Source organism: Phyllostomus hastatus, unplaced genomic scaffold (assembly GCF_019186645.2).
Source record: "Phyllostomus hastatus isolate PE091 unplaced genomic scaffold, TTU_PhHast_1.1 phas_contig_58, whole genome shotgun sequence".
In the NCBI taxonomy this organism is placed as follows: Eukaryota; Metazoa; Chordata; class Mammalia; order Chiroptera; family Phyllostomidae; genus Phyllostomus; species Phyllostomus hastatus.
Genome location: NW_025333916.1, coordinates 13,978,419 through 13,990,932, shown reverse-complemented (window position 1 = coordinate 13,990,932; position 12,514 = coordinate 13,978,419). Strand labels below are relative to the sequence as shown.

Sequence of the window (12,514 nt, the reverse complement as noted above, 5' to 3'; positions counted from 1 at the left end):
AATAGCCCATATGTGCAACCAGTCAACTCTGTATATACATACATGTTTGCTCTGATTAACCAACAGATAGTAAAGTCGTTACATGAGCATTGATTTTAGAAATAAAAATTAAAATGAAACCATGCTAAGCATCTTCATTAAAACATAGAATAGAATGAAATAATAGGAATGGCTTAGCTTTGATATTCTACTTCCACCGCCCAAAAAAAGTCTGTTTGCAAACTACTTAGGGAATAAATTTACCATATACAGAGCAAATTTATTAGACCTGACAGAAGCCATACCATTAATTATATATTTTCAAAGTTTGCTATTTGTTTCTCAGTACCTACTTATTCTGATTTACTCTGAGTTGAACTGAGTTTTGAAGACGGCATTGTTTTTTGTGTTCTTGTTGCTTGTTTATTTTGGCAAGAACATAATGAACCCATTACCTCATAAATTAGATTCAGCACTATTGCACCTGCAAGTGTGTTCAGTAAATGGTAAATATCAGAATTAGTTTCTTAGGCTTTAGTTATTCTAGCAAGCTTTTAAACTGTACATAAATGATAACATATATAGTCCATCCCATTATTCAAAATCCTGTAAAAGATAAAAAGTTTTAAAAATAAATAATCTAATTAAAACTTTTATCTTAATTAATATCAGTGAAATTAGGAGTTTGGGGTATAAATTTAGAGTCTCGAGGTGTCAACCATTTTGTAATGGCTGTGAGTAGCCAAACTATTTTATTGTACTCATGTATACTTTAACTCTTAACTTATCCTGCTATAATGTTGTAGGAAGGAAATATTATACGTGTCTAGCAATAAAAGTAAATTTTATTAAAAATTTATTAAAAATACCCTAATCCTGAACACATGTTTTAATGAATAATGGTCTTAAGATATCTGAGCAAAATGCAATGGAGTTTTAATTTAGAGAAGAGTTTAGAAGTGGTATACATTTACTTGGTTTTGAAGATCTTTGTTATTTCAAGACCATTTCAGCTTCTTAACTATTAATTTGTGTTATTATAAATGTTTTCTCAAAATCATCTAAATGTAAAAAATACATTCAATTCTAAGGAAATATTTCAAGAACGATTAGGAAAAATATTCATGACTGGAAGGGGAAAAAATGTGTGTTGCACCATGACACTGTGTGACATGGCCAAGATTTTGCATTAGTGTCAAACAGTCACAGCAGGATACTTTATTTTCCCTTAATTATTACTTTTAATTCAGCATCTCAAAATTATTTTTAAATGTTTCACCAAGAATGTGAAGTTAGCACTTATTTTTAAAATATAAAAATAATGATTGTGTAAAACAGGCAATAAAGACACTAATGTATAATAATTTTTAAAACATAAACAACTGTTATTTCAGGATAAATATTCCTATACTAACCATAGAAGCATAGTGTTATCTCCAGTTCATGTCCAATTAACTAAAAAATCCCATTGATTTAAAAAATGAAAATGGCAATGATTCATAGTATTTAGGACATGTCTAGACATTTTTAGACACTGCCATTTGCTTAAAGACTTCAAGCACAAACTGCAGGCAGAGGGACAGATTGCATAAGATGTCACGTGCTTGCTGCAACTGTATGCATGTTATTGGATTTTTTAGAGCAACCCATAACGATGAATAATTTAAGAGTTAATAAAATATTCAGTCTGACTGATCCATTGGTTTAATTTTAAAATAAAAATGACTAATAAAAGGAATTACATGTCCTTATCAAATCCCATGCATTAATGCACAAAAATTACAACCCACACAGGGGAACTCCAATTTCCAAAAGGCATGCATGAATTGGACAAATGATATGTGTGGAGAGGGAAGGGAGAGGGTACAGAGAAATTCTAGGTGTTAACACTGGTTTCAATAACTTTGCTCCAAGTTTAATTGTTTGGAGCTGTCATGCAAGCTGCATTGTGCCTTCTGCAGGGCTGAGGGAGAATAAAATAGAAAGGTGCAAGTTTAACATAAATTGCGCATGGAAAATGGTGTTTCTTCTTAAAGCCCTCTTTCCCTCTCACCACAGCCTGGCTGAAAAAGGAGAAAGCTAGAAGAATATGGAGTACACAGCTGCCCGAGCATTGTCTAGGAGCCTGAATGGGAAAGCCAGGCAACCTTACTGTGATAGGTTTGTCTGGAGGAGTAAGCTGTGCCCTAAGCGTGGTTATCCTTCGGAGGCAGAGCTTCGGGCTGCAGTGAGCTGGGACTCATCGCGACCTAGGCTACAGTAACCAGACCAAGCAAGGATATAGCGGCCACACACACTAAAAGCTCCATCTCTTCCACCTCTGCCGCCCTCCTCGGAGCGGGACAGATGGTGGCAGTGGCATGGTGTAGGTGTGGGGCAGTGTGTGTGTTTTCGTGAACGGAGGCAGGGAAGGGAGAAGGAGAGAAGTGTCTGCAGTTCTTCCCCTTCCCCTTCCAGCTAAGGGATCAAAGTGCAAATGAAATTCCTTCCGGAAATAAGAGAAAGGAAACATATCGGTGGTGGGAGCATTTTCGCTGGAGGGACCCGGCAGAGCAACTACAGAACCATTACCATTCTGTAACCTTCAGTGGAGTGGCTGCCTCTGCCTGATCACTGGAAAGGCAGTTTGTAAGCGCTGGAGAAGCACACCCCTACACACATGCTGGGGATAACACCCTCATTCTGGGGGCGAGTGACAGGCGAAGAAAGGAAAGGCCACACAGATCACTACTGGCAGGGCTGCGAGGGCGTGTGGCCAGAAACGCCAGGCTTCCTGAGCGAAGAGTATAGTCCAAGAGTACACAATTTTCCTGTGAAACAAATGGATGGATGGTGCAGAATATTCATGCAGTATTTAACCTCAAATGGATTCTAGTCAACACATTTTTAATCCAACTATCCATTTTTAGAGGCACGGAATTTTAAACCCTGTATACAGTGCGCTCAGCTCTCTCTGTGAAGCAGCCTGAGGAGCCCTTAGAAGGGGCCACCGGCATCTGTGAGTGCAGAAGGGACGCAAACCCCCCTCTCGCGGCCTTCCCAGAGCCCCTGTCGCTCCCCCTGCCCTTTTCCCGTGCCAACTTCAGCCTCCACGGGCACAGAGACGGGACCACGGCCAGGGCTTGCAATGAAAAAGCCACTCCTCGCAAAAGACCTGGAAGTCATCTATCTATACAACTCAGCAGGAGGTTCGTCGAAGTCCTTTTTTTTTTCTTATTTTTTTTTTTAACAGTATGGTTTATTTCACACAAGTCATGGAAAGCACCACCAGACCAGCTTTTACAACTTTTCTGCTCTTAGGTGTGGGCGCGAGGGTTATACCGAAAGATTTTCTGTTTTCAAGAGTTGAGCTTGCACGGAAGGGAGTAATGAGCAAAGCTCGAGGCCCCTAGGATTAGAGAAGAGGCTGATTCTGGGGTAATCCACGACGCTGCCTTCTTGGATGGAGAGGCGGAAGAAAGCCGAACTGACTGGTCAGACCATTCACCATCTCACCCTCTGCCCAAACTCCCAGCGTTAGGTTTGGGTTTGCAACCTGCTCAGCCCAGCCCCGCGGCGAAGCGCCGCACCCCAGAGGCAGCTGTCGTCCTGCAGCTCTCCAGCCTCATCCCGTTTTAACTAGATGACGCCCTCCACCCCCCGCGTACCCTCGCTTCCCCAGCTGGCCCCCAGGAAATACAAGCCCGGGGATCGGTGATCCTAGGGGGCTTTACAAGCATTGCCTTGGAAGGGTACAAGCAGTCACCGCCACCCGATGTCCAAGTAAGCCGTAGAATCCCTGGTCCTGAAGAGCGCTGTTCCCTCCCGCCTCCGCTCTTTTTCCGTCTTTCCTCACTCTCACCTCGGTACCACCCGCTCAACCCCGTTCACTCTCTCTGACTTTGCGAGCACTTTTCCGCGGAGCCCCGTTCTGGACGCCTCCTCCGCGCCGCCCGCCAGCGTTGCTCAACACCTCTGGCCAGCCCGGGGGACCCCCTCCACGCCAGCCCCAGGCACAGCGTTTCTCAGAGTACTTTCCAGTGTCCCGTACCCAGCGGCCCGGCCCTTGCTGCCTCACCTTTGCAAAAGTGGGGGACACCGAGGCTGAGCAGGACCAACAGCCAAGCGGCCACCGAGCTCTTCATGATCCCTTCTCCCGGACTTGACTCCAGCTAATCAGGGATCGTAGCCAGGAGTGTCGCGGAGGTAGCACCGCAGGTCACCGGCAACCCCGCCCCTGACAGTGAATTCAGGAAGATGTCTTCTTGCCGAAGCGTTTCCTTAAACAAATTCTTGGAGAGGGCGAGAGAGAGTGGGTGACCAAAGAGAGGAATTTCTCTTCTCCTTTTGCCTGCGTTCTAGCGCAATGAGGTGGGCGAGCTTTGGGGAGCTGCCTGCTCAGCCTCCGCTGCGGGTGGGTCCCGACTGAGCACCGCGGGCGGGGCAGGGCGCGGGCTCCCGAGCGGTCTGGGTCACCCGCGCTGGCGGACTCCGTGCGCTCAGCTGGCGGTGCTAGTGCCGCTCTAGCCGTGTGGCTGCGGGGCTTCGGACTTGGAGAACAATGAAGCGTGAGCGGGCGGGGAGCTAGCGAGCCCACAGCCGGGAGCGCACTGTGTACAAACAGTGGAGGCGTGCGTCTGAGCCTGAGCCTGAGCCTCCCAGGCGCGCTCCCCAGGCGCTCCCCGCCCCCTGTCCTCCCTCTTATTCCCTCCCTCAGTCTCCCCCTCCCTCAGTCTCCCCCTCCCTCAGTCTCCCCCTCCCTCAGTCTTCCCCTCTCTTCTCTCTCTCTCTCTCTCTCCCCCCCCCCCCCCTCTCTCTCTCTCTCTCTCTCTCTCTCTCAGGTGGCTCCTTCTGCTGGAAGAGAAAGGGGAGACAACTGCAGCCACACCCTGGCACCTGCTACTGCCTCTGAAGTTCCTACATTCCTACGTTGCTTGTACCTTTTCCACACACGCCAGAGACGCTTATTGTCTGAGATTCCCTTGGTTTCCGGCGTTGACGTTATGATGAACTACGTTAAGAATTCCCCTGAAGCCCAGTTCCCAATACAGACAGGAAAAGAAGTTAAGAGATTTTGAAAAGTGGCTCTTGGGGCACGAAACTGCAAAAGAGACAGAACCCTGCAAAGTGAGTTGTCCTGGATTCTCGGGAAATGCAACCTACTCAGCAGCGAGACTGTAATCATACAAGACAGGGCTGCTCTACTTCTGTCTGCACTTTTGTTAGCTCTGGGGCTGGAACAGAGGGTTGTGGGCTCATCTCTTCTCAGGGGCAAAAAGATGAAGGCTTAGGGCAAGCAAATAGGAGAGATGTGTCTTGTTAAGCAGGACATCTGTTTCAAATGAGAAATACTGCGGCGAATTTGGGGACAGTGCAAGAAAACAGAAGGCAATAAGAGATTCCTGAAGCATCACTAAAGTGGATCAAATTACCCTGCTACCCACCAAAAGCAATATAAACGGACTGGTTTTGCAGTGAAAGTGGTTGAACCAAAATATAGCCCATGGCTTACAATAGTGCTTGCTCTCTTCTCTTTCCTGTTAGAATGATTGCTTAGTGTACATGGATTCAATCCCAGCAGTTGCAGGTACCAAAATGAAACTCATGGGTTCCCCCCACCCTGCTTATAGAGAGGGTGGTAGAAAGAGGGACAGAAACAAAGACACGGAAAAATTGAAGAATACATTCTTGAAGGCACAAAGTGAAAGGAGAATGTACTAAGAAAAGGATAACAAGATGTTTGGCCATGCAACTTCATCTTTTGCCTCCTCGAGTTACTCAAACTTCAATTTTCACCTTCCTTTTCGAATTTGAGGTGGGATCAAGGATGCAAGACTGATGGAAAAGGAATATTTTATATTGCTATGGAAGAGTTAAGGTATTATGCCACAGGCAAACAAAAAACAACATCAAAAATTATTCAAAACAAGGTTTGTTCTGATCTCTTGTTTGTTGGGAGTGTGAAAGAGTAGGGTTTTTTTTCTGCTAATAGATTTTTTCAATTTTTTAATGTTTTCAATTACAGTTTGCATTTAATATTATTTATATTGATTTCAGATGTACAGCATATTAGTTAGACAATCATATGCACTTTACAAAGTGTTCTTCCTGGTATCTCCAGCACCCAACTGGCACACACATAATTACAGTATTATTGACTATATTTTCTATGCTGTACTTTGCATCCCCATGACTGCTTTGTAACTACCAATCTGTAGGTCTCAATCCCTTCACCTTTTTCACCCGCTTAAGGAACTGGGTGGGAAAAAGGGGTTTTAAAAATGACTTTGCTAAGAGAAAGATAAAGAACTATTTATTTAGTATCTATTTTCATACTCAAAGCCACTGGTGTTAGAATAAGGCATCACTGTCCAGAACTGTAGCAAACAAGTTTTAAACAACTAAATTCCAACTTTCTGGAACATCATTATTACTTAATTTTTAAAGTGCGCTGTTTGGTTGTGCTGTAGCCTGTCTACTATAAGGTACTTCTTCTTTTTTTAATGAAATGACATGTTTCATATTAATGTTAAAGCATTATTTCTAAAAGATAGCACTAAATTTCAAAAATGTAATATCAAAAAACCTATGTCTCTGTGGTGAGATGTTATTTTCCTATTTAATTCCCTGTTTATTTCCACTTTTATGATAACATATGACCTTAATAAGCATGTTAGGAAGTTACATAATTTTTGACAACAGTGTATGCTACTATTTTTTTCTTTTTTAATTTAAAATCTTAAAATGAAAGAACTTCAGGAGAGCATAAAACTACTTTAAAATGCATATTCTGTGGCCAAATACCTGGAGTTATGACTATAAATGCCATCTTGTATTAACTGGTAGATGACTTGTAAAACATGTTGCCAGTTTACTTCCTCTACTTCTACAAGCCCCATTTACCATCTAAATCTGATACATAGCCTCAGGTCTATAGCTCCCTAGGCTTAGTTACTCCTCCCCCCAACCATTTACTGATAATGATCAAGTACCAATAAGCCTTTCATTTTGAAAGTTACAAGCACTTTACCTAATTTACATTTGTGGCACTCACTTCACTTACTAAATTCATACATAGCCTCTTCAGAAGTGGAATATGAGAAATGTTAGAAGACCAAAGGAAAAAGATTTATTTACAAAAGAAGAAAATGTAAAAGAATGATACTCTGTTATGAATCTTTTGCCTCACATAAAGTGCTAAGGGACCTTTACTAATCATATATGATCCAGCCTACAGTTTATAGCTTCTCCAAATATGTGCTTAAAGTGCCAAAAGTGAATCTATACATCACTCGAAGACAGCACTTCCCAAAACATTTTTTGCAGGCTTACTGTCCCCAAGATGTTAATAGGTTTCTGGGAAAAACACATTTTTCCTTGGTCAAATAATCTGGGTAACATTGCATATCATACCAGTATCTTAAAGATTCATGGTGAATGTTAGCATATAAAACTTTGAAAGGTCCTATGTTTAAGAAACATTTCCCAAAGTGTTTAATCCAGAATTTTCTTTAATATCCAAAATATACCTGGATTAAAATTTGGATTTCAGCCTTGTGTGAGCCAAAGCAGAAAATCCAGTCAAATGCAACTGTGAGTTTTGCTTTTATTTTTTTAGATTTTATTTGTTTATTTTTAGACGGGGTGGGGGGAGAAAGAGAGGGAGAGAAACATCAATGTGGTAGCTTCTCACGTGCCCCCAACCAGGAACCTGCCTGCAACCCAAGCATGTGCCCTGACTGACAATCAAACCAGCAACCTTTTGATTCACAGTCTGGCACTCAAGCCACTGAGCCACAACAGCCAGGGCAAATTGGTGTTGTTTTAAAGTTCAAAATTTGAGGTAACCTGTTAAACAGAACAGAAAAAAATATAGTAGATTACGATTATTATCCCCCTTTTTATTTTCTTAAATTTTTTACAATTTTATTTTAATTATTGTTCAAGTACAATTTTCTATCTTTTACTGCCATCCCAGCCCACCCCCCCGGCCCTCCCCACTTCCCTTCCATTTCTACCCACCCCTAGTTTTTGTCCATGTATCCTTTATACTTGTTCCTATAAACCCTTCCCCCTTTCCCCTGAAATTCCCTCCTTTTTAGAGAGAGAAGGATAAGGTACAGACTGGTGAGTAATGTGCCCATTGTCTCAGTTTAGTAAATGTTGGAGCCAGTAATTGAACCTAAACGATTTGAATTCAGAGCCCATCACACTCTGCTGGCAACAATTATAGAGGGTCAATTGTATAATAAATGCAGATTTGTTTTCACATATATTGCTTCACTAAATTACCTCAACAAGGTTTATGAGGTAACTATTATTATTATTTCCATTTAACTGTTGGGGGAACCAAGGATCAAACCACTGATGTAATTTGCCCAAGATTAAGGTAGTACTGAAGGATGGAGGCAGGAGCCAGGATTTGAGTCCTGGCTGGATTTCAGAAGTGACATTCACAACCATTATGTTGTAGTTTCTATTTAGACAGTTGTCTAACTTTATGTATTCACATTTTCTATAGAGGTAGCTGTAATTGTCATTTTTTAGTATATTCTACATTCCCTTAGACCTTCTTGATTTATCATTTTAGAATATACTGTGCTTGTATGTAGAGTTCCAAGCACATTTTAAAATTGTCCACAATGTTTGCGTAACTCAAAACACTGTTTCATTGCTCTCCATAAGCACCAAGCCAAATCATTCCCTCCAAGCTTCTACTCATGCTCATATGAGCATCTGAAGTGACCTTGCACAATTTCTGCTATCTGACTTCATGTCTTCCCACAAGAGCTCCCCACAAGAGCTCCCCACATTATTCCAGTGCAATAGAGCCATATATATACATATAATTTTTAGAATTAACACTTTATATTTTTCTCTAGATGTTTCCTTAGTGTTATAAATGGTTTTTGCAGTGAAGATAATTGTGGGTCTTAGACAAAGATGAGTGGTAGTTTAAACTTCTCAGTCTTCCCACCATCCTCACTAGGGGAAGTTAATTATTAAGAATATGCATTAAAAAATAAAAGCAAAAACCAATCATTTAAATAATAAAAGTTTAAAAAATGGAAAAAAGATTATACATTTTATACCAGATTCTAAGTTCTCAGTATTTCCCATCTTGATTCCTAGGTGGGTGCTGTTTCCAGGAAATACAGAGAGTCATTATACAAAAGTAAGCCTTGGCCTTCAGACAGACCCTGGTGAGAGAAATCTCTGGTGCCTCTGATTCTTTCTCTCCAGTTTCCCAACCATTTCAGGGACTTAATATTTAGCTTCCTAAACTATTTTTGAATAATTAATACATGCACATAATAAAAGTTCAACAGTACAAGCATCCAGGGGAATACATGTTTCCCTCTTAGTGTCACTTCCTCCTTATAGGGTAGCTTCCCCAGGAAAAACTGGTGGAAACTAGTAGCTATTGCTGTATAATCTTCTAAAAATATGTATATATACACACACACACATAAATATCCATATATGCATACATATATGTGCATATATGGTATATTTACGTGTATGTATGCATGCATACATACTTTTCACAATAATTACTAAATTATATAAATTTTATGCATCTTGTTTTTTCACATTTTTAAAAATTGTTCAACTACAGTTTTCTGCCTTTTCCCCCGCCACAGTCCAAAACCCCCATCCTATCCACCTGCCTCCTGCCTCCACACTCCCCACTATTGTCCATGTGTCCTCTATAATTGCTCCTGAAACCCTTCATCCTTTTCCCCTAAAATTCCTTCCCCTCTCTCCTCTTGTCACTGTCACCCTGCTCTCAATTTCAGTGTCTTTTGTTATATTTTGCTTTTTGTTTTGTTGATTAAGTTCCTGTTAAAGATGAGATCATATGGTATTTGTCTTTCACTGCCTGGCTTATTTCACTTAGCATAATGCTTTCCAGTTGCATCCATGCTGTTGCAATGGGTAGGAGCTCCTTCTTTCTTTCTGCTGCATAGAATTGCATTGTGTATATGTACCATAGCTTTCTGATACATTCATTCACTGATTGGCACCTAGGCTGATCCCAGCACGTGGCTATTGTAAATTGTGCTAACATTGTAAATTGTATTAACATTGGGGTGCATAGGTTCTTTTGGATTGGTGTTTCAGTGTTCTTTGGTTATAATCCTAGCAGTGGAATTCCTGGGTCAAAAGGGAGATCCATTTTTAGTTTTCTGAGGAAATTCCATGCTGTTGTCCACAGTGGTTACACCAGTCTGCAATCCCAACAACACTGCACGAGGGTTCCCTTTTCTCCACAACCTCTCCAACACTTGTTGTTTGCTGCATGTATTTATGATGGCCATTCTGACAGGTGTGAGGTGGTATCTCACTGTGGTTTTAATTTGCATCCCTCTGATAGCTAGCGATACTGAGCATCTTTTCATGTGTCTCTGGGCCCTCTATATGTCTTCCTTAGAGAAGTGTCTGTTTGAGTCCTTTGACCATTTTTTAATTGGGTTGCTTGTCTTCCTAGAGTGGAGTCGTGTGAGTTCTTGATATATTTTGGAGATTAAACCTTTGTCTGACTTATCATTGGCAAATATGTTTTCCCATACAGTTGGTTCTCTTTTTATTTTAACACTGCTTTCTTTAGCAGTGCAGAAACTTTTTATTTTGATGAGATCCCATTTGTTTATTCTTTCCTTTATGTCCCTTGCTGTAGGGGACATATCAGGGAAAATACTGCTGTGTGAAATGTCTGAGATTTTCCTGTGTATGTTCTCCTGAAGGACTTTAATGGTGTCACAAATTATATTTAAATCTTTTTATTCACCTTGAATTTATTTTTGTGTACGGTGTAAGTTGGTGCTTGAACTGCATTTTTTTTTTGCATGTAGCTGTCCAGCTTTCCCATCTTGTTTTTTGACAAAAATATTTTGGGAAATCATATCAAGGGCAGTGTAGTATTTATGGAACATAAATTTCTTTTAATAGACATTTAAATTGTTTCCAATCTTTTGCTATTGCAAACAATGTTCAGTGAATATACCTGTCTGCCTGCACATGTGTGCAAGATAAACTTATTAGAATAGATGTCTTAAAGTGACATGGTTGTTTGAAGGTATGTACATTTAAAATTGTGGTATATCTTGCCATATCGCTATTCACAAAAGATGAATTTATCTTTTCACCTATAATGCATCAAAGTGCTTGTCTTCCTATATTCTGGCCAGCACAATGTGCTTGCAATTTTTGTGCTTCTCAACCTTGTTGATGAAAACTGGCATCACATGATTTTGACATCTCATATCAGGAGTGGGTGTTAGTCACTTTTCACATATTTAAAAATAATTTGTATTTTCTTTGTTATTTTTATATCATGACATTGCATGCCTTTTGCTCTTTATTTTCTACTGGATTGTTGACCTTTTTCTTGATTTGTAAAAATTCTGCATGTATTAAGGACATTAGCCCATTATATATCATATTTATGTCAAAAATTTCCCAGATAGTTTGTAGGTATTTTGTTTGACTTTGTTGTGTTTGGTTTTTATTTTGTATTTGAAGTGATAAAATTTATGTATTCTTCCTTATGATTACTAGGCTTTTTTTTTTGCTAAGATAAGCTTTTACTATTCTGCATTTAGAAACATATTCTTTTATACTTCCTTTTAGTACTTTTATGGATATTATGGTTTCATGTGTGTATTTACAATTTTTATCAAAGTAAATTTTTTTTTGTAAAGGGATAGTATACATCTTACTTGTTTTCCAGAAAACTACTAGTTACATTAACAAAATTTTATTGAAAAAATCCATATCTTCTTTATTGATATGCCACATCAACTCAGTGATTAAGTGAATATATATTTGGCTCCAGGGATTGTATTTATAGGCTCACCCACTGGGTTACCTGTTCAAGGCCTAGCACCACACTCTTAATAATTGTTGTTTAAAATGTCTTTAATAACTTCAAAATGCCAAGTTTTAAAGGCAAAGACAGAATCTTAAAAGAAACAAGGGAGAAAAAAGAAGTAGCATACAAAGGAGCTCTGATAAGGCTAGCAGCTGATTTCTCAACAGAAACACTACAAACTAGAAGGGAATGGCAAGAAATATTCTAAGTAATGAAAAGCAAAGGCCTAAAACCAAGACTACTCTACCCATCAAGGCCCTCAATTAAAATGGAAGGAGAAATAAGGCATTTTCCAGACAGAAGAAGGCTGAAAAAGTGCACCTCCACCAAATCAGCACTGCAAGATACGCTAAAGGGACTGCTGCAAGAATAGGAGGTGAAAGAATGAGAGACAGGAACAGAGGTACAAAGAGGGAAAAATGAATACGTACCTGTTGATAATAACCTTAAATGTGAATGGGTTAAATGCTCCAATCAAAAAACATAGGGTAGCTGAATGGGTAGGAAAACATGACCACACATATATGCCTACAACAGACCCACCTCAGATGAAAAAACTTACACAGACTGAAAGTGCAGGACTGGAAAAAATATTCCAAGAAAGGAGACAGGAAGAAATATCTGGGGTAGCAATATTTATATCAGAAAAAAATAGACTTCAAAACAACAACCATGAAAAGA

The 12,514-nt window shown here is 40.1% G+C and overlaps 1 protein-coding gene across 2 annotated transcripts in view; it reads right to left on the bottom strand.

The window, feature by feature from the left end:
• Window positions 1-4,637, bottom strand: part of EDIL3 (EGF like repeats and discoidin domains 3) — a 391,270-nt gene extending 386,633 nt beyond the window's left edge. For both annotated transcript variants that reach the window (XM_045848383.1, XM_045848384.1), the window contains exon 1: window positions 4,037-4,637. In XM_045848383.1, coding sequence (XP_045704339.1) covers window positions 4,037-4,103 — 67 coding nt within the window. In that variant the 5' untranslated portion in view covers window positions 4,104-4,637. The remainder of the gene's footprint in view (window positions 1-4,036) is intronic.
• Between the last annotated feature and the right edge of the window lie 7,877 nt (window positions 4,638-12,514).